Source organism: Podarcis cretensis (assembly GCF_951804945.1).
Source record: "Podarcis cretensis genome assembly, chromosome: 1".
In the NCBI taxonomy this organism is placed as follows: domain Eukaryota; kingdom Metazoa; phylum Chordata; class Lepidosauria; order Squamata; family Lacertidae; genus Podarcis; species Podarcis cretensis.
Window position 1 is genome coordinate 66,903,553 of NC_137170.1, and position 18,811 is coordinate 66,922,363.

The following is an 18,811-nucleotide window of genomic DNA, read 5'->3' on the forward strand; positions in this document are numbered from 1 at the left end:
ATGGAGTTATTCTAAAGAGCTGCAAGTTTATTCAAGGTGTATGGTTTTGTTAAGAAATGCTGGTGAAAAATAGTGTCATTGTTCTGAAAGTCACCCCCAAAATAAAAAGGCTGGTTAGGCCAGAATACCATCCAGATCAATGAATGAATGCTGTCACAGCCAAGGCATCTATGGGACTATCAGGCTGCAGTCATATATGTTCTTACCTGAGAATAAGTTCAACTGAACTCAATGGGACTTACTTTTGAGTAGACATAAATAAGATTTCACTGTACATCAATGGATACTGTAAATCTACACGATTACACCAGTGTAAGTGAAAGCGTGATTATCGGAAGTGCTTATGACTGCACCATATTTTTTTCAAATGTTATAAAATGAATGCAATCCACACCTATAATGTGTTATGTAAAAAGATTCTAGCTCATAACAAATTAGATAATATTGCTCTCTTGTGCCCTTTAACTGCTTAATACGCTCAAGAAAAAAATGGTTTTATTGAGCATTTCAAAATCTAACACACACAAACATAAACAGCCATGTCAGTGACAAATATCCACATGCTAAGAAGTTTAATATTTTGATAAGTCGTTTTATCAAAAAATAAATTACGGTATTTCATAATTCTGCAATATAAGATTGATTTAAAAACAAAACAAAAACATAAACCTTACCCCTTAAGTTGAGATCCCAAGTTCATTTGATTCCATGTCATGCATTCAAGCTGTGAGGTCATTTGGTATAAATTGTCACTGTTACAAAAATATTTAAAGTTAGAACTAAAGTTATGTGATCCAGTTCAAATAATTTGTTTTAACTGAGAAGCAATATTCTTATTTTCTTCTTTAAAAAAAAATTCAAAAATAAAGGTAAACCAGTTTAAAGTAATTTATTGCTTTGCCAACATGGTGCTTATCTGTAAGGCTGAATTAAAAAGAAAGAAAAGAATGAAAAAAGAGGAGAATATCAGAGGAGAATATATCATACTACTTTCAGGGTAGCATTCAACTAAGTTTTATTTAGAATAGACTCACTGAAATTAATGAACAAGACTAAGTTAAGGTCATTAATTTCAGTGGGTCTACTCAGAGTAACGCTTAGTTGAATACTTCCCTTATAGTGTTTTTAAAATGTCCATAAAATATGATATAACGAAATTAGTTCTGCAAAGAAGAAAAACATTACATGCAATTAAATTACAGTATTTATAGACCCATAACAGCAAATTATTGCTTTGGGGGAGCTGGGGTGGAATTCAGTATCATGCTCTTTTGATCTGAACTCCCCTCTCCTTCCCCCATGTGATATTCTGGGGGTTCTCCAGGATCCCTCCTCATCAACTTTTAGGGGTGTGGGGGTATGGAGGAGGAGAGGACGGAAAGCCCTATAATGCAAGCAGAAGTCCTTCTGTAGGGCTTCCGCTGATGGGGCTTGTTAGCTCAGTTCCACCTATATTTTTTTACTCTTCAATGAAGACTGCAATAGTTAATTAACTGAAACAGCTATAGGGATAGGTGATTAATATTGCTTCATAAAGTAGCTTGACTCCAAGTAAAAAAAATCCATAAGAACCTGAACTTCAAACTGGGCTCCACCAGCTATGAAGTTTGTGAACACAAATGCTTTTTATTGTTTCACTTTTATTATTATTAAAACATTCTTAGACAACATCACCTTAATGTTATTAATATAATATCTGGTGACTATTCTTGGGGCATTGACGTGGGCAAAAGGTGGTATGTAAATGTTTCTATTTTTAAACAGGAGAACTAAAATAGCTGCAAGACACATTACATGATTGTCATTGGACACTTCCACCCCATAACAGCAGGTTAGTACTGTAGTGATCCAAGCAAATACTTACTGCACATAGGTGCTAACTCCCTGAGGTACCTGGGTGCCCAAGCACCCACAAAATTACTCACGAAGGGGCCATGCACCTACAAATTTTGGTTCTAGGGTCATGCATGCTGCATGGGCACCCATAGCCCCAGGTACCCACAGTCACAGGCCAAGCTGGTGCTCCTATTCTTTCAGAGGACTAATTATTACATGGAAATGCTCCCATTTCCTTGGAGCTCTTAGGAGAAAAGTACTGATGTACAAACAGCTAAGATCAACTTTTTTACAAGTTGCTAAAGGAACCTTCCTGACGAAGGAAAAGAAGTTACCTTCCTTGATTCTCATTCATACTTGCATCAGGGGTAAGATAACTTAAAGCCCCAGGGCCATATCAGGCACCCCAAGGCTTTCTTGCAGCCTGCACATAGCCCTGCTCTGCTATCAGGCATCCATTTGCCCCTGTTCTTTGTTATCAGAAAACATTACTCTGGGGAAAGTCTTGGTGTGCTGCTTGTTCACTGTGAATTTTGAGATACAGATAGATAGAGGTAGAGACAGATACACACAAACACACACACACCACTATAAATCACCAAACCTTTCTAAATTTAATTAGAACTAATTTCACTCAAATATATATTTTTATACCATTTTCCCTTCAGATTTCACTGGACCGCTTTTAATATACACCCTTAGAAGCAAAGAAATAAAGTTAAATGACTTCAGCTGCGAAGTATGCGTAATATCATTTGTCATTACCGCTGAATACTATTATTCATGAGAGTGTCTAAACTGCTATTATGTGACTACAATGTCCTGCATATCAGCTCAGAAATTGTTAAGACTCTCCTGCAGTTTCCCCATTTGCAACAGCAGCTCGTGCTGGTCTGTGCCACTACATCTTGCAATTCCATGAATTCTTCCTGTAATGCTGATGTAATTAATTCCTCCAGGGCCCTGATTTTTATTAGAAGCGCCAGACCTCTGCATTTACAGCAGGAGATTTTCCTTTAACTTTATTTCATTTGACAGTTCATTTATAAGGGCCTCCTCCACAAGATCTCCTTTTTTCCTTCATTTGCTTTTTCATCAAGTAATACACTTACTCATCTTGTCACCAGCAGAAAGCCACTCAGGTTGCCAGGTCCAGGCCCTGAAATGACTTGTATGTATATTTTTATGAGTTACACTGAATGAAGATTTCTGCTAGGGCAGCATTTTCATCTTGCAGTGCAGTAGTGACAGGAGTAGCCAGACCATATGCGGTTTTTGCTTGAATGGAAAACCCATTTTTATATATGTAGATACAGGAGAGGGCAATTGCCAAAAGGATTTAGAACTCAGGACAATTTTTGAACTCAGGCACAGATTGCAGTATCTTAAGAACCTAAGCAGAAGTCTGCTAGATCAAAGCAGGGATCCATTGAGTCCAGCATACAGCTTCCCACAGAGGCTAACCAGATACCCACTGGGAAACCACAAATAGGTCATGAAGGAAGGCAATACATCTCAAACTGTTGCTTATGAACAAGCAGGTTCCAGGTAGCCATCATAACTAATAACCATTGATAGAATGACTCATGGAGCAAAATCAGCCTAACTTGCCTTTCAAAGCCATCTAACCTAATGGTTGTCACCAAATTAAATAGCAGTGAGTTCTATACATTAATTACGCTTTTGTGGAGTACCTAGTTTCTCCAAAATCTGCTGTAAAATAGTTTCATTGAGTAACCTCAAATTTTTGGTATATCTCCTTGTTTCTCTAGTCTGTGGACTTTGCAAGTGAGGCTGTGCAAACTGGTTCCTGCAGAGCATTGAAGAACTCTGGATTGTTTGTTAAAGTACAGCAGTGGAGGATTAAAAAAAAAAGTTTAAAGCATCATTGACTTTTTAAAAATCCTGTGTTGCTCTGCTTTAACACACACATAAAAACAGAGCTTCATGCTTAAGGTCTGTTGGAGGCCTGAGGACACAAGCAAGTCCTGGATTTATTTATTTTTAAATGTACAAGGAAGAATATACAATACTTGGCCACCTATTAATTATTTTAAGGTAAAAAAGAGCAAAAAACAAACCTCTCTCCCTCTGTTGAAAACATGATGTTAATATGAATAGTGGAGTCCAAACGGCCTAATAAAGATATTGCCCTAATACAGTTTTTATAGAGGAAAGCTCCTGACAAAAGCACCTTGGCCAATATGTCTGAATTTTGGCAGACTTAAATTTGTGCCTGTAAATTTCATCCACTTTGGACAAAAGGGGGGAAAGGAAATCACAATTTTTAAATTCCTGATTATGATGAATGCGGACCACAAAGCTTTGTTTTACGCAGAATGGCTCAGAACTCAAAGCAGAGATCAAAACTTGATAGAGCACAGAGCGGGGGTGCCAACTTGAATAAACTATTGGGGCACCCAGGTAACCCCTGTCCCACATAATTGATCGTAAGACGTGGAGCATGCACACCATTTGAATGGCAATTCCGTTCAGCTTGGGGGGTTGGCCCCCTCAAATATTTTATTGGGGGGAGCCGAAGGGACCTTGTTGATAGGAGTTGGCTCCTATGGCACAGAGTGAATGAAAATAAGATCAGCTTTTTTAAAAAATGCACAGATACTAGGCCAGTATTGGGTCTTATGCACACATCCCTAACCACACGCCACAAACAAGCACTGTAGCAGACTTCTTTGTTTCCATGATGGGAAGGACCCTGTGGGCACATGCAATGTCTCTGTGGATGCATGTTCACACGCTGGTGCCACATTGGCCACTCTTGAACTATGGACAAGTATTGTGGCACATGGCTGTGTAATTCATTGAAGTCTGCCTCCCAGAAGAAAAAACAGCTGCTGTTGAAGTGAGCAGGCTGTGAAGTGGAAGGCAATGCACAGGGGTGTAAAAGCTGCAACTGTGCAGACTCATTAACATACGTAATATACACTTCCGGGTTAGCGCCATCGGCAATGGCGGAGTTCCTCTGACTAAGAGGAACCCGCTCCGTGAAATTCGGTTCTTGCCGCCGCGGCGAAGGCGGAGACCCTTTAAAAACCCCAGGCGGAGGAAGCCTGGGAACGTGGAATTCGGCCGACACCAGGAGCACCCCCCCTACCCGCAGGGAAACCCCTTTTTGGGGGCTTCGAAACGACATGGGGTGAGCGGCGCGGTGTTTTGAATCGACGGCTATTTTTACGGAGTGAAGCCGCACAGCCGTTGCCGGAGAGCGCTGACTTTTTCTTGTGGACAATTGGATTTCAAACAACAACCCATGAGTAGAACGGGAAATTAGGTTTTTAAAACAATTTAATTTGGCAAGGAACGGGGGAAGGTCTAAACAGGAAGTCCACCTCCCCCTTTTGTAAATAGACTGAAGCAAAGAGTTTGTTAACTAAGGTCTTGGAAAGCTCTACGTAAAGGATTAAAACTTCACTGATTGAAACTATTGCCTACACTCCCTACACTCCCTTTGGAAGCAGGGGAAGCCTGCTGGAGAAGGTAAAATTTAGGAACTGAAGCGTCACATCTCCAAACCCGGGAGAGGTCCGTGAGGAGCCCATCGACGGTGAATAGAAAGGTTTGACAGCTGTCAAATTTGACAGCTAGCTGTTAAGATACAAAGAAAGACTTTGTTTCCATTGTCCATTTTTGCATCTAAAAAGAAGGAAAGGTAACTGGAATTGTTATTAATTTACTTTTGAGACTTTTGGGACTGTGCTGGAAGGATTGATAGACTGCTTTCCGCTAGAGGGAGTTTTGGGACATGGTCATAAGAACGCAGCTGGCAAATTAGCCTAAAGATAAAAACTCTGAGAAATTAGCTTTGACCTTGGACATTTCAAGGATGTCGGCGGAGAAAAAAGTTATGCTTGAATTGAATAGACATTTTATCTGTTGGGAAAGCTGCATGAACAGATAGATACCATGGCTACCAGCATTGATATTTTGGGAACAAAAGTAGGCATCAGTAAAGAACTCGACAAGAATCCGGCACAAGAACCTTTCTCAATTGAACAAATTGAAGAACCAGAGAAGGAGAAAGTTGTTGTTAAAGTGATGCAAGGGGGAGCTTTAACCCTACAGAGACAATTGGAGGATTACAAGTTGAGGCCTTACATGACTGTAATTAGGAGAAGCCAGTTTTTGGAGATGGGAGCCTGGCTTGATTTGGAAAATGAAAAGTGGAGAGATCACCCTATGTGGGGATCAAATGACTTTTGGGATATGAATTTGAGTCAGGAGGGGACCGAAGTTTCTGGGGCCTTTGGACTCGGAAGAAGTGTGAAACAAGATCAGGAATACTTTATGGGCCCTATCTTTAATTATGGAAATCTGGCAGACTTGATAAGAAGGAATATGACCATCGTTGGGTTGGAGCTCCCCCGAGAACTGTTGCTTAATATTAAAGATTATCAAGAAGATTGGCAGATGAGACATGAAAAAGACTTAAGAGCCTCGGCTGACTTCCGGTCGGCGCCAGCGCTTAATGGCGGTCCGAGCCTCGAGCTCCGAGGCAGGACTGCTTCGCTAGTTCGGGTCTTACCCGCTACGGCAAGCGGGGGACCCCTAAAATCACAGGCGCGGAGCCTGTGAACAAAGGAGATTCGGTGGGCACCTTTCGCGCCCCCCGGCACTGTGAGGGAGCCTTTTTAAAGGCTTCTGAGCGGCATCGGGGTAAGCGCGGTGCTGAGAGTCGTCACCCAGCTAGCGGAGTGAAGCCGCGTCGCCATGAGCGGAGAGCGCCGATTCCTTCCTGCAATTGGATTTTGACCACAGCACCCGTGAGTAAGATTGAAAAAGTAACGGGACATTAAATAAGAAATTCGGCTGAAAACGGGAAAGGCATAAATTAAGGAAGTCTGCCTCCCCGGAGCTGCATGAGAAATAAAGCAACGAAAATCAAGCTGCATTTGAAGGGAACCCTTCTTTTTTTTTTTTTTTTAAGCTGTCAAACTGACATCGGACTTAAAACTTCCCCCCAGATCGGCAGGAGAAGGGGGGAAGGGATCGGGACATTGTTAACCTGCTGGAAAATTATTGGAAAATTAAGACCTTCCATTGCCAAACCCCCCTAGGTCGGGCTGCCCAAATAAGACACCGGGATGTGGACTGTCAAATTTTGCGAAGTGGGGGTTTGCTCGTAACAAAGTTACCGGACCTTAGATTTACCCTGTTGCATTTTGGCTACACAGAAGATAGAGACGTTGCGGTTTGGATATTGGAAACTTTTGGCTACTGTTATACTTCCTTGCTTCTTTGTTTTTCTTATCCTTGCCACTTGGATACAATTGAATGCTCCCTCTAGAGGGCTTTAAGTGAATCTGTTGCAATTGGAAAAGTAACAGTGGGATTTTCCACTTAGAAATCAACTCTGTGAGAACGACCTTGAGGATATGAGTGCCCCTACAGAAGAGATAGTAACAAGGCAGAAAGCAAAACAATCTCAAAAGAAAAGGGGCTCTATATCAGGAACTGTTCCAGCTGCACAGGAAAAAACACCAGCTTCTATGGATCCTATGACTCAGGCACTACTTAAAATAAATCAATCCCTGGAAGCATTGACAAAGCTATCGACAGAGAACTCTAAAAAATTAACAGAGTTGACAACAAGATTGGATGTGAATACAGCTAGTGTAAAATCTAACACAGATTCTATAAATAGATTAATCCAGGAAAATTCAGAAACACGAAAGATTGCAGAAAGTGCAAAAACAACGGCTGAAGAGACAAGGGAAAAGTTTGGGCCTATTATTAAAAAAGTGAATGAGCATGATGCAGCCCTCTCCTTATTGGAACTTCAACGTAAAGAGAAGAACCTAAAACTTAGATTGGTGCCTGAAGGGGAAGGGGACAACCTTGTGCAATTCCTTACAGAGAACATTATAGCTTTTTGGCAGGAGGAATGGGAGGAAGAAGATGAATTTGAGATAACAACAGCCTTCCGACTGGGCAGAAAGCAGGATAAAAAACCAAGGGATTGCCTAATCACATTGAGATCAAAAGAAGAAAGAGATAAAATATTGAATCTGCATTATCAAAAGGCACTGGTGATCCAAAATTGTCAAATACAGATTTTTAAGGACATTCCCAAATACATTTTAGAGGTGAGAACATATTACAAAAGCCTAGCAGATTTGCTGAAGAAAAACACCATACCATTCAGATGGGAGTTTCCACAAGGACTGTCCTTTAACTTTAAAGGAAGAAAGATTAAAATAAAAACAATTCAGGACAAAGAACAATTTCTGGAGAGATACTTGGAGGATTTGCAGAAAGGAACTGTGGAGGAGAGGGAACCACCTGATATAGCAAATCTGTCATTTGGACTTTTACCACCACCATCGGAGGAAGAGCAGAAGCTTGGAGCAGTTGGAGGAACAGCTACTTAAATACAAAATGTCTCTGCAACTTCTTAGTTGGAACTGTAATGGCTTGAACCTTCCTCGGAAAAGACGACAGGTTTTTCACATTTTGAAGAAAGAACAATTAGATATAATATGTTTGCAAGAAACCCATATTGCCAGGATACACAGGAAATTATTGATAAACAAGAGACTTGGTCAAGAATTTATCTCATCAGACAAAGTGAAGAAAAGAGGTGTGGTGATCTATGCAAAGGAAAAATTGGCTCCAAAATTGATATTTAAAGATGAACAAGGAAGATACCTGGCAATTGAAATACAAATCCAAGGAGAAAAGATTTTGATTGTTGGAGTATATGCCCCAAATGAGGGGAAGGCCGAATTCTTTAAGAAGTTGCATGAGACACTAGTTGACTTTATAGACTATAAAATCGTAATGATGGGAGATATGAATGGAGTTGTCTCAACAAACATGGATAAAGCACAGAGACAAGTGATCTCAAAAGAAGGGAGACTACCAAAGATCTTTTTTGAAATGACTGAAACTATGGACTTGATTGACATTTGGAGAACAAGGAATCCTCTAGAGAGAGAGGGAACTTTCTTTTCTGAGGCAAAAATGACATGGACAAGAATAGACCAAATTTGGATTTCTAGCAGTCTGGCGTCAAGAACAAAAAAAGTAGAAATATGCCCAAAAACTTGCTCCGACCATAATGCTGTGAAGATGGAGATGAAACTAACAACAACTGGATCCTTTAGATGGAGAATGAATGACACCCTATTTAGAGATGAAGAGATTTACAAGAGGCCCTTAAAACATTAAAAGACTATTTTGAGATCAACAGGAAAACAGATGTGGAAAAAAGAATAATTTGGGACGCAAGCAAAGCCGTGATGCGAGGTTTTCTAATTCAACAAAATTCTATAAAGAGGAAGCAACAAAATGAGAAGAAGGAAAAATTTTTTAGAAAAAATAAAAGAAGGAGAGAAGAAGCTGAGATCCAAACCAAAGTCCCATGAGATTTTGAGAGAAATAAAGTTTTATCAGATGCAGTGCATGGAGCTTATGAACCAACAAATAGAATGGAAGATAAAGCAAATGAGACAAAGAACTTTTGAATCAGCGGATAAATGCGGGAAACTTCTGTCATGGCAACTGAAAAAAAGGCAGAAAATGAACACTGTAACAAGTCTAGAAATGGATGGAAAAATTATCTACAAACCCAATGAGATAAACAATTGTTTTCAAAGTTTTTTTAAGAAATTGTATGCACAAGGGCCAATCAACGAACAAGAAATAGAAGAATTTATCAGAAAATACGGTCTACCAAAAATTCCAGAACAAAGTAAAAGGATCTTAAATGAGGAAATAACAGAACAAGAAATAGAGGGTGCCATCCAAAATATGAAATTGGGAAAATCACCAGGACCAGATGGCCTGACGGCCAAATATTACAAAATGCTGAAAGAATGGCTGATACAACCATTGAAGGAAGTTTGCAATGAAATTTTGAAGGGGAAAAAGGCACCTGAATCGTGGAAAGAGGCTTTCATCTCACTTATACCGAAAACAGAGACTGAGAAGAACCAGGTCAAAAACTACCGCCCTATATCTTTACTTAATGTGGATTACAAAATTTTTGCAGACATTTTGGCAAAAAGATTGAAAAGAGTGTTGATAGAAGAGATTCATAAGGACCAAACAGGCTTTCTCCCAGGTAGACATATGTCAGACAATGTGAGGAACATTATAGACATTTTGGAGTTGCTGGATGTTGACATTAACAGGAAAGCAGTTCTGATTTTTGTGGACGCGGAGAAAGCCTTTGACAATATCTGTTGGACTTTTATGAAAAAGAATCTCCAAGGGATGGGGGTAGGCCAAGGTTTTGAAAACGGTATAGGTGCAATATATTCTCAACAAAAGGCCAAGTTAATTGTAAACAATGTGGTAACAGAAGAAATACCTATAGAAAAAGGTACACGGCAGGGATGCCCAATATCCCCTTTGCTTTTTATATCAGTCCTGGAGGATCTCCAGGTTGATGGACTGTTGTAAGCCGATGGAACTGTTGGCAGGGGCCGAGACCGGGGAGGGGAGACGATGAAAGAAAATTGTGAATTTAAAGTGTATATATTGAGATTTTTTTTTAATTGCTTTTAATGAGAGATGGAGAAATTGTGGAATGGAATTTTTATGACCCTAGGGGAAATGTCTTAAGAGAATAGGTTTAAATATATCAGTTTTAATGAGAAATAAGATTAAATAAAGTAAAAGTGGATGGCTAATTGGTGAAAGAGAGAATGGAAAATTACAGTATATTAAGATAAATTATTAGGATAAAAATAAAGATGAAGGATTTGCTGAAATATCTATTTGAACTAGAAAACAAAGAGGGGAGGTGTGAGGAGGTCAAGGAAATAAGTCATAGGGGGGGGGAAATTATGTAAAGGTTTAACTTGTTTTTTCTGTTTTGATTGTATGTATTTTCTAATTATTATTTTTTCCCCTTTTATCTGTTTTTGGTTTTTTTTTGCTTTTTTATTTTTTGCATTTTCTCTTGGAAATGTTTTGGGTTTTTTGTATTGTGTTTTCTGTTTTTTATGCTGTAATGTTTTAAAACCTGAATAAATATTATTCAAAAAAACAACAACATATGTAATATAACCCTAAGACTGCAATTTGAAGAGAAGAGTGTCTGAATGGCTAATGCACAGTAATTGATTGCAACAGAGCACCTGCGGATACATGTATGGAAAAATAACAAAGAGATAGTGTCAATGCAACCTCAGGTCACTTCTACAGGAGGACCTTTGCCTTAGAAGATACCTCTTCTGACCAGAATGATCAGATTTTCCCCCTGACCATGCAGTCCATCTACTTAGAAGTAGAATTAAAGAAGCCCATTAAATAAATTGGGAATTGCTCCAAGGTAAGTGTGTATAGGAATGCAGCCCAAATATGCTGTTGCTAGTTTCTGTTTCTACTCCAGTCATTCATGACAATGAACCAGAATAGAAGCCTGGAAGATCCAGAGATTGAGCGAGTAAGGAAATAAATAAATACTGTTTCTGATTTATGAGGGAGCAGAAAATAATTCCATGAGCCCTCTATGATGGCTAGAAGAACTTCTGTCATATAACATAGTGTTGTGAGTGGTTGAGGGCTTAGGCTGTATGCCTGAGTGCCTTCTAATTCCTGGATGCAGCTGGAATAGCCAGGCCAGCTTCTTGGTAATGCCTCACCAAGCATGTAGGTATGCCTCCCCTCCCTCAACTGGCTGGTAGTTAGAAGGACAAAAGCCAGAGTTTGTGAAAGAGAGCTGGGCTAGAAGCAGGAGGCAGGCAGAAGCCTGAGGGGGAGAGACATACTTGATATCTGCTTGAATCCAAGGCTGTGACTATGGAAGACACAAGTCCTTCTTGGGGCATTAATGCTGTGAGCCCCTCCATTGTAGGCACAGGTTGAATATATGTGTAAATAAACCATATATCATAAAGACACCCCAGTCTCCGCTGTCCCTCATTACGAGGAAACCGAACCCTGGGTCAGTGCCTGCAACCCCTGGAATCTTGCGCCACTCATAGATTGGGATGGCACACAACAATATTCACATCTCATTAAAATTGGCTTACATATCAACATGCAATAGAATACATTTTTTGAACCAATGGATCTATTCAAATATCTGCTTTAAATGAGTCTGAAGTACTAGAACTAATTGGAAATAATTGGATTGTTTCAATTATTATGAACTGAACCTCCTAAGCCACTGCAAAGAAAGTACTACAAAAGTCAGTCTTCCCTTCCAGAGATGTTTTGAAAATGAAGTAGGGGGAGGGGAAAACATTCATACAACAGGGATTAATGTCAGTTGGAGTGAAATAAAAGGAAGTTAACTTTAAGCAAAAAGGGGGGGGGGGGGCTTAAAAGGAAACCAGTAGTAGATCATATAGAGTTTGTTTTGGCCTGTACTGCTGCCTACGAGTTCTTGACCTTGGTGCAGAAAGAGCTATAATCTGCGCTGCAACTCCTCCACTCTTAAAGTCTTTGTAAGTGTGACTCATAGTAAATTTTCAGCATTAAACATGTTTACTACATCAAACTGCATCAAACTGATACAGAAAAGTTCACAATGTCATTTTAATAGATCCGCAACTGTTGGATATCTAATGCATGTTTGGAGTCGGTGTTTCTTTGCCTTCTGCGCCTGACCATCAAACACCAACACAACGTTCTTGAAAAACAGATATTATGTTGCAGCTAGGGTTGCCAAGTCAACAATGAGGAGATTCCTGTCTGTTAAGGGTTATATAGAACAAACGAGTATTTTTTTTCCAGATACAGCTTTCCTACTTAACAGTTCTGCTATGACAGGAGAAGCTGTATTTGGACAAATTCCCCTTTTCAAATATTTCACTCATGCAGCATAATCCCATGCAAGTTTTTCAGACTCTCTCAGTTCAGTTCATAAACTGCGTATACAAGTAGCCTTTCAAACATATAGGGCTTGTTTTTTCACAGTGTGCTTTTGTATGTAACGTTTTGCAATTGTACACAATAACTTCCTCTAAGGCAGCAGCTAATATCTGTGTTGTCTATGCACACCGGTGGGCATGTTTTCCAACTAGTGCACACTGGTTTTCTCTAGACCCCTCTCCTCAATTAGTATGTCCGCTGAGTTCAGGTACTTTTTGCCCTTTCGAAAGAGAGAGGTGGAAACTGGTGTGCTGATACACTGGTATTCAGAAGTATACAGAGGTGAGTAAGTCACTGTACTGTTTCCTGTTTTACTTATTTCATTCATTGACAAGTTAAACATTGTGAGGGAGAGTGGCACAGCCCTGCAATGTCAGTAGGTCTGCCCCAGTAGGAGGTGACCTGACAAAGCACTCTCTCTGTACACACGTCTGCAGCAAGCGCTTGAGAAGTGCATGCTAGGCACAAAGCAGATTACAGCGGTTTTAGCAAAATGTGCTTTGGATTGGCAAATAGTGCAGGATGGGGATGGCATTGGGATGATGTCATGAATACAGCATTCCAAAAAGGCACCTGCATCCAGCACTGGCTGCATGTTATCACACAGTGTGTACACACACTCATAGATAAAGGAGCTATCTTGGCAACTGTTCTTGCTACAAGGAAGAAACGTTTACTAAAACAAAAGCAGGACACACACACAAAAGTCCACCATAATATTTGTACTGTGAAAAGTTATAGGATTCCGGTAGGAAGCTAGGGACATGCACAGATTGAAAATGAAGCTTCCTTGAAAAGGGACGAGGTAGAGAGAGAGAAAACGGCATGGTGCATCTGCAGCAGCACAAATCAACACCTTCCAGCAGTTTTATTAAAGTGCTAACCAAGTCAGTAGGTGCTATGGCTTTTTAATACTTTTTGAAAAGTACAAAAGTACTTTCACCCTATGCTTTTGGGTACTTTGACGGAACTGTTTTTAGAAGTTGTTTCTTTGGCCATGGATGGATCAAGCTGTTAAATGGAGGGACAGTGAGTGATACAGATTTGAACAGCTCTGCTCATGTTATAAACTGCAAAATGTATCTGCTTAGTACATAATCTGGTTGCTTTGTCAGAATTATGAGAACATCAGCGTTAAATAATGTTTAGTCCACAGTTGCAAATAAAGTTATGAAAACACACTGTAAATGATATTTTAAACCTCAAAAACAAAAAAATGGTATAAATTGGGGCTCTAAAGATTAGATTTTTAAACAGGTCCTTGTCCACAGTACTAGGACTCCACGTGTGCAAATGCACATGCCAAGCTATGGTATCCCCATTTCCTGCTTCTTAGCAACGTATGCAGAGAGCTGTCATGCCCATTGGTATAGTGGAGCAGGAACACAGGGGAGCAAAGCTCTGATACTTCTCTGCATAGAAAGAGCAGTGGTGTAATATGCCAGGACTTCATTTGCCAGAGTTGTAAGGGGTTTTTTTTGGGGGGGGTGGAGGACAGAGTGGAAAAGCTCACCCAGTGACTAGCTCAGGTTCACTCAGTGAGTTTGATGTCTGAATGGAGATGTGAACCTAGGTCTCTCCAGCCCAAATCCAACACGCAAACCAGTACACACACACACCCGTTGCCAGATCACTATTCTATGACTGCCATAGCTGATCTTAATAAAATGGGTTTTATGCTATGTACTGTTGCTCTTTGGTGGGGTGGAGGTGTATCAACAAGCTGCTGCATTTTTGCATTTTCTTCAGGGAGTGTGGCTGTGGGAACTGTCATGAGAAGCTCCTGCACTTCAAAATGTACTGCAACTTGTTATGCCATAGCCTTCAAAATGGAAATAATGGAAGCATCAGAGTAAGGACATGATGTAAGTGAGTGGAAGCACACCACTTTCTTGCTTAGGAACCAAATCTTCTGGAGCCTGTTCCCCACTCCTTTGCTACTGGCCATTCTGCACTGTCTTGGCATCAAGGAGTTTTCCATAGGAGGGTGGTTCTGGTCCAAAGAGGGCTCCTGTGCAGCTCAGAAGGCTTACTACCCAGTTTGATCAACAGGACTACTATCTCTAAAATAATGAAAGTTATCTTATTGAAATTCTAGCTGTTATTAAGTCAGGAAAACGAAGTATTAATATTTTTTCATAAACAAGTTACTGTGGTCACTGACAGGAATTGTGCTCAGTGAGTGAATGTCCGGCCAGCCAGTCATTAAATATTATTAATTGTGCTTCCAAAGATAGTATCCTTGAGAAATGTAGTCATTTCAGTTTCTCAGAGTTTGCTCCTAAGTTTTCGTACTGAGTATCTTCATATCTACCACAATGGGAAGGCAAAACTAAACAAATTCTCAAATGAATGAAGAAGTAGGTTAAGGTGGTAGAGGCATTTTGATAACATGCATATTTGGTTTGAAATAGTAAGTCCCATTGAAGTGGTTCTATGGAGCAACATCTTGACTTGTAGTACCTGGGTGTAAGCAAGGGGAGAGAGGTGGCGGCCCCTCAACCAATCCAACCCGAAGGCCAGCTTATGAAGAAAGTAGTTTGCAGAAGGCTGATGCCACAGCGAGGCCTTTGGAGTCAGCAAATCATGGTTCTGCAAGAAACTCTTGGGCAACCTAAACCAGAAAACCGCGCGCATTATGTGCGAGGCGAATCAGGTGAGAGATGCGTTACTTGGGCAGAAAAGAGCTAACCTTAATCCGACAATAATGAATGGGACATAGAATCTAGGGAGCCTATTAGAGCCGAAGTCTTGGCTACACAATGCATCTCTTTCCGCTTCGTTTGCTGCCGCATTGCTTCTGGCACCGACGGGTGAGCGACAAACAGAGCCTAGAGGATACTTTGTTCGGTTCCGCTAACGGCTGACACCCCAGCCCTGCTCCACTCGGATCTCACTCATTAAGCTTAATGAAGCAAGCGCAACGCTCGGCTCCGCGACTCCTGCAGAGCAACACCTCCCAAGGAGGAGAGGCGCTCAGGTCCGCGCGCCCCTCCCCGCCCCACCTTGACCCTCCTTACAGGACCCTTGTGAGGTTTCGCGGGGCGGAGACCTTTGATCTGCCCCGATCTGAAATAATGTGAGAGGCACAGAAGTCTCCGCAGCCCCGATTTACTGGAACCATGTTCAGGAGGTTACCCGACGCAGGCAGACTTGGGACCAGGCTCCTTTAGAAACAGTGGAACCAGTGGCGTAGCGTGGGGGGTGCAGGGGGCCGGCCGCACCGGGCGCAACATCTGGGGGTTAGGGTTAGGGGGCGCAAATCCACGGGTTAGAGGGCGCAAATTACTTGCCTTGCCCCGGGTGCTGACAACCCACGCTAAGCCACTGAGTGGAACTGACTGCTAAACACACCCAGCAAAGAAAGAAATCGTGGTCGTGTCCCACAGAGGTGCGCACTGCGCAGAGGAGATTTGCTCCCCACGGTTATTCCTGTGCAACGTCTCTCTCTCTCTCTCTCTCTCTCTCCATCCATCCATCCGATCCATGCACCCCATTTTTCCCGCCTCTCCTCCTTCAATGACTTCAAGTCAGGCTCACTAGCAAAGGGGCTTCTAGAACCGAGCGGCACAATATCAATCAGTAGAGTTAGAACGAAAGTCCGCGTCGCTCTCCTTTGCAGGAGTACATTGTTTTTGCGCCGAACGTTTCTTAGCAGCTCCCTAGACATGGGACTGGTTCCAAGTTCACCAAAAGTTGAAGCATAGGTGGGAGAGAGCGGAGTGGAGGGTTTTGTTCAGGCTCCTAAACAAGCTCAAAACAAACTTAAAAGGTGCTTCGCTCTTCTCCCCTCGGCCCCGGACCCGCTCCACCATCGCTTCAAAGCAAAGGGCAACAGCTACCGGTCCCAAGGCAAAGGGTAGCAGATGGGGGTTGTTTTGATTTTTAAGCGCCTGCTGGACGGGCCACAAAGCTAAGCCCGGATAGAATGGAAAGGGACGGTTTTGTTTAAAATCAGCACAGTGTGGATGGCCTTGAGCGAGGTACGTTTTCAACCTCGGTTCCCCCATCGGCAGGGAAAGAAAAAGCTTTTTAACTACCAACATCTCCTGTAGTGATGTTATTTCAGGTACTGCATCCCGCATCCGACTTTGAAAAAATGAGAATATTATTTTGCTGTGAAACCCCGCAGTTTGGTCTTTTTTCTCACAATTGGTATCCATCTCTGGTAAGAGGCCCTTTGCGCTGATTAAACTTTACATCCCCAGAATTCCGGGATGGTGCCTATCTCAGGGACGCCTTGACATTTTGAAGTGGCTCCTGTTTGGTCCTGCCATTCTGCGGTGGTGGAAAGAAACACACCCGGGTAACTCCCTTCCTCCTTTCTGTCAGACAGATGGACTTTTGCCACAGACCAGAATGGAGAAAAATTAAGGAGCGCATCCTTTCCTTCGGCTTACTAATTAACAAATGAACAAGCTCCTTAATTTTCCATATCACTGACAGACCAGGCACAGTTAAACTGAGTAATACTTCTGTGTCCAGCCAGATTGGTCCCATTAACTTCAGTGGACCCTAAACTGAACTTGCTTCCAAGGTCCTAGTAAACTGGACTGTGAGAAAAGGGTCGAGTTCCTTTCTAGATCTGAATGCAGCTTTATCAGAGGACAAGACACAAAGCCTTGGATGAAACACAGAATAAACCCAGTTGTTCCAGGCTTAGCACCAAATACAAGTAATTAATGCTCTATACAAAATACACCCATTTTGTGTCAGAAACCATTTTTTTAAACTGAAGAGGTTGGCTGGTTAATTGGGACATGAAACCTTGGGCTACCATAAATTTATTCATCTTTAAGGGGCAACAAGGTTCTTTTTTTGCTTTTGCTGCATTATATCATCAAGACTAAATCCACTTTAAATGGTAGCCACTGTTAACAAATATGGGCCTAGAGTCACAAAATCCTTTCAGTGAGAATTGAATGGGCTCGCTGGAAGGAAAGGTGGGATAGAAATCTATGAATTTATTTATTTTTAAAATTGCAACAAGAGTGGAGTGATTTAAAATAACAAAAATAGATACGGTGTTTGTTTCATTTATCTACCACCCTTCATCACGAGATCTCAGGGCAGTTCGTAGAATAAAATACTTGTTTACGAGACGGCAGGACTAGAATCAAGGGTAGAAACTGCAAGGGAATAGATTTTGGCCAAACATTAGGAGACACTTGTTCCATAGTGGATGAGACTGCCTCCAGTTGTGATGGGCTCTTCTTCCCTGCAGGTGCTTAAAGCAAATGCTAGAAGGCAGTCTGCCAGGGATTCTGGTAAGGAAAGGCATGGCAGATCCTGCATTAATCCAGGGGCTTGGGCTAGGTGCTATCCAATGTACCTTCCAATAACATTGCCACATCACATATATTTTTAATAACAAACAAATATGAGCATCTAAGAGCAACACGGTTTTCTGTCCTTGCGTTTTAATATTTACGGCTATATTTTGTCAACTTTAATTCTCTGAAAGGAGAATTAGAGACATGCTAAAGTGAGATGTTTCTCATGTTATTGGAGGCCTAAAAATGACAGTTTTGTATAAATAAAGTCTGGTGCGGTGAAGAAGAAAGGAGGAGGTATAGGACAGCAATTCAACTTCGGAGGCGTTTGCACCAACAATAAAGCTGTTTTGCCAATATATGGGAGGTGAACTGTACACAAAAGAACTGGAAGATGAAGAGACCAGAACTAAAGGCTTCGCACCTGTTGTATGGGGTCCTCAGGAGCAAAGCCTGGCTGCCCGTGTAACTGTCCGTCGGGGTGTGGCAGCCATAAACAGGAGGAGGCACCGAATATTGCTGGTCACCTGCAGACAAACCATAGAGAAGTTACTACCCCACTGCAGGGCTGATTTCCATGCTCAGAAGGGTTAATGTCACATCCTGTAAGCTAGAGGAAGGGCTTTTTCTCATGCTCAGGAGTCGATGGGGGCAGGGGGCACCTGAGTCTTCAATAATTTGGAACTGATAATTATTTCCATTTTCAGTAGATATTTCATCATTGAATAGAACAGAGCTAAGGCTTATAGTTATTCTAAGCTGTGTAGCCGTTGACAAAAATCTTATGGAAAACAAGCAAACACTTTGTTTTTGCAAGTGTTCCGTCTGATCTCCAGTTCTGTGTGAGCTATCGGATG

At 41.4% G+C, this 18,811-nt stretch overlaps 1 protein-coding gene across 3 annotated transcripts in view; it reads right to left on the bottom strand.

Moving 5' to 3' along the window:
* WT1 (WT1 transcription factor) overlaps positions 1 to 18,811 on the bottom strand; it is a 55,845-nt gene that overhangs the window by 26,407 nt on the left and 10,627 nt on the right. For 2 of the 3 annotated variants that reach the window (XM_079969945.1, XM_079969944.1), the window contains exons 3-4: positions 18,379 to 18,481; positions 675 to 752 (exon numbers count right to left, since the gene is read on the bottom strand). In XM_079969945.1, coding sequence (XP_079826071.1) covers positions 675 to 752; positions 18,379 to 18,481 — 181 coding nt within the window. The remainder of the gene's footprint in view (positions 1 to 674; positions 753 to 18,378; positions 18,482 to 18,811) is intronic. The other variant, XM_079969946.1, reaches the window with a different exon arrangement.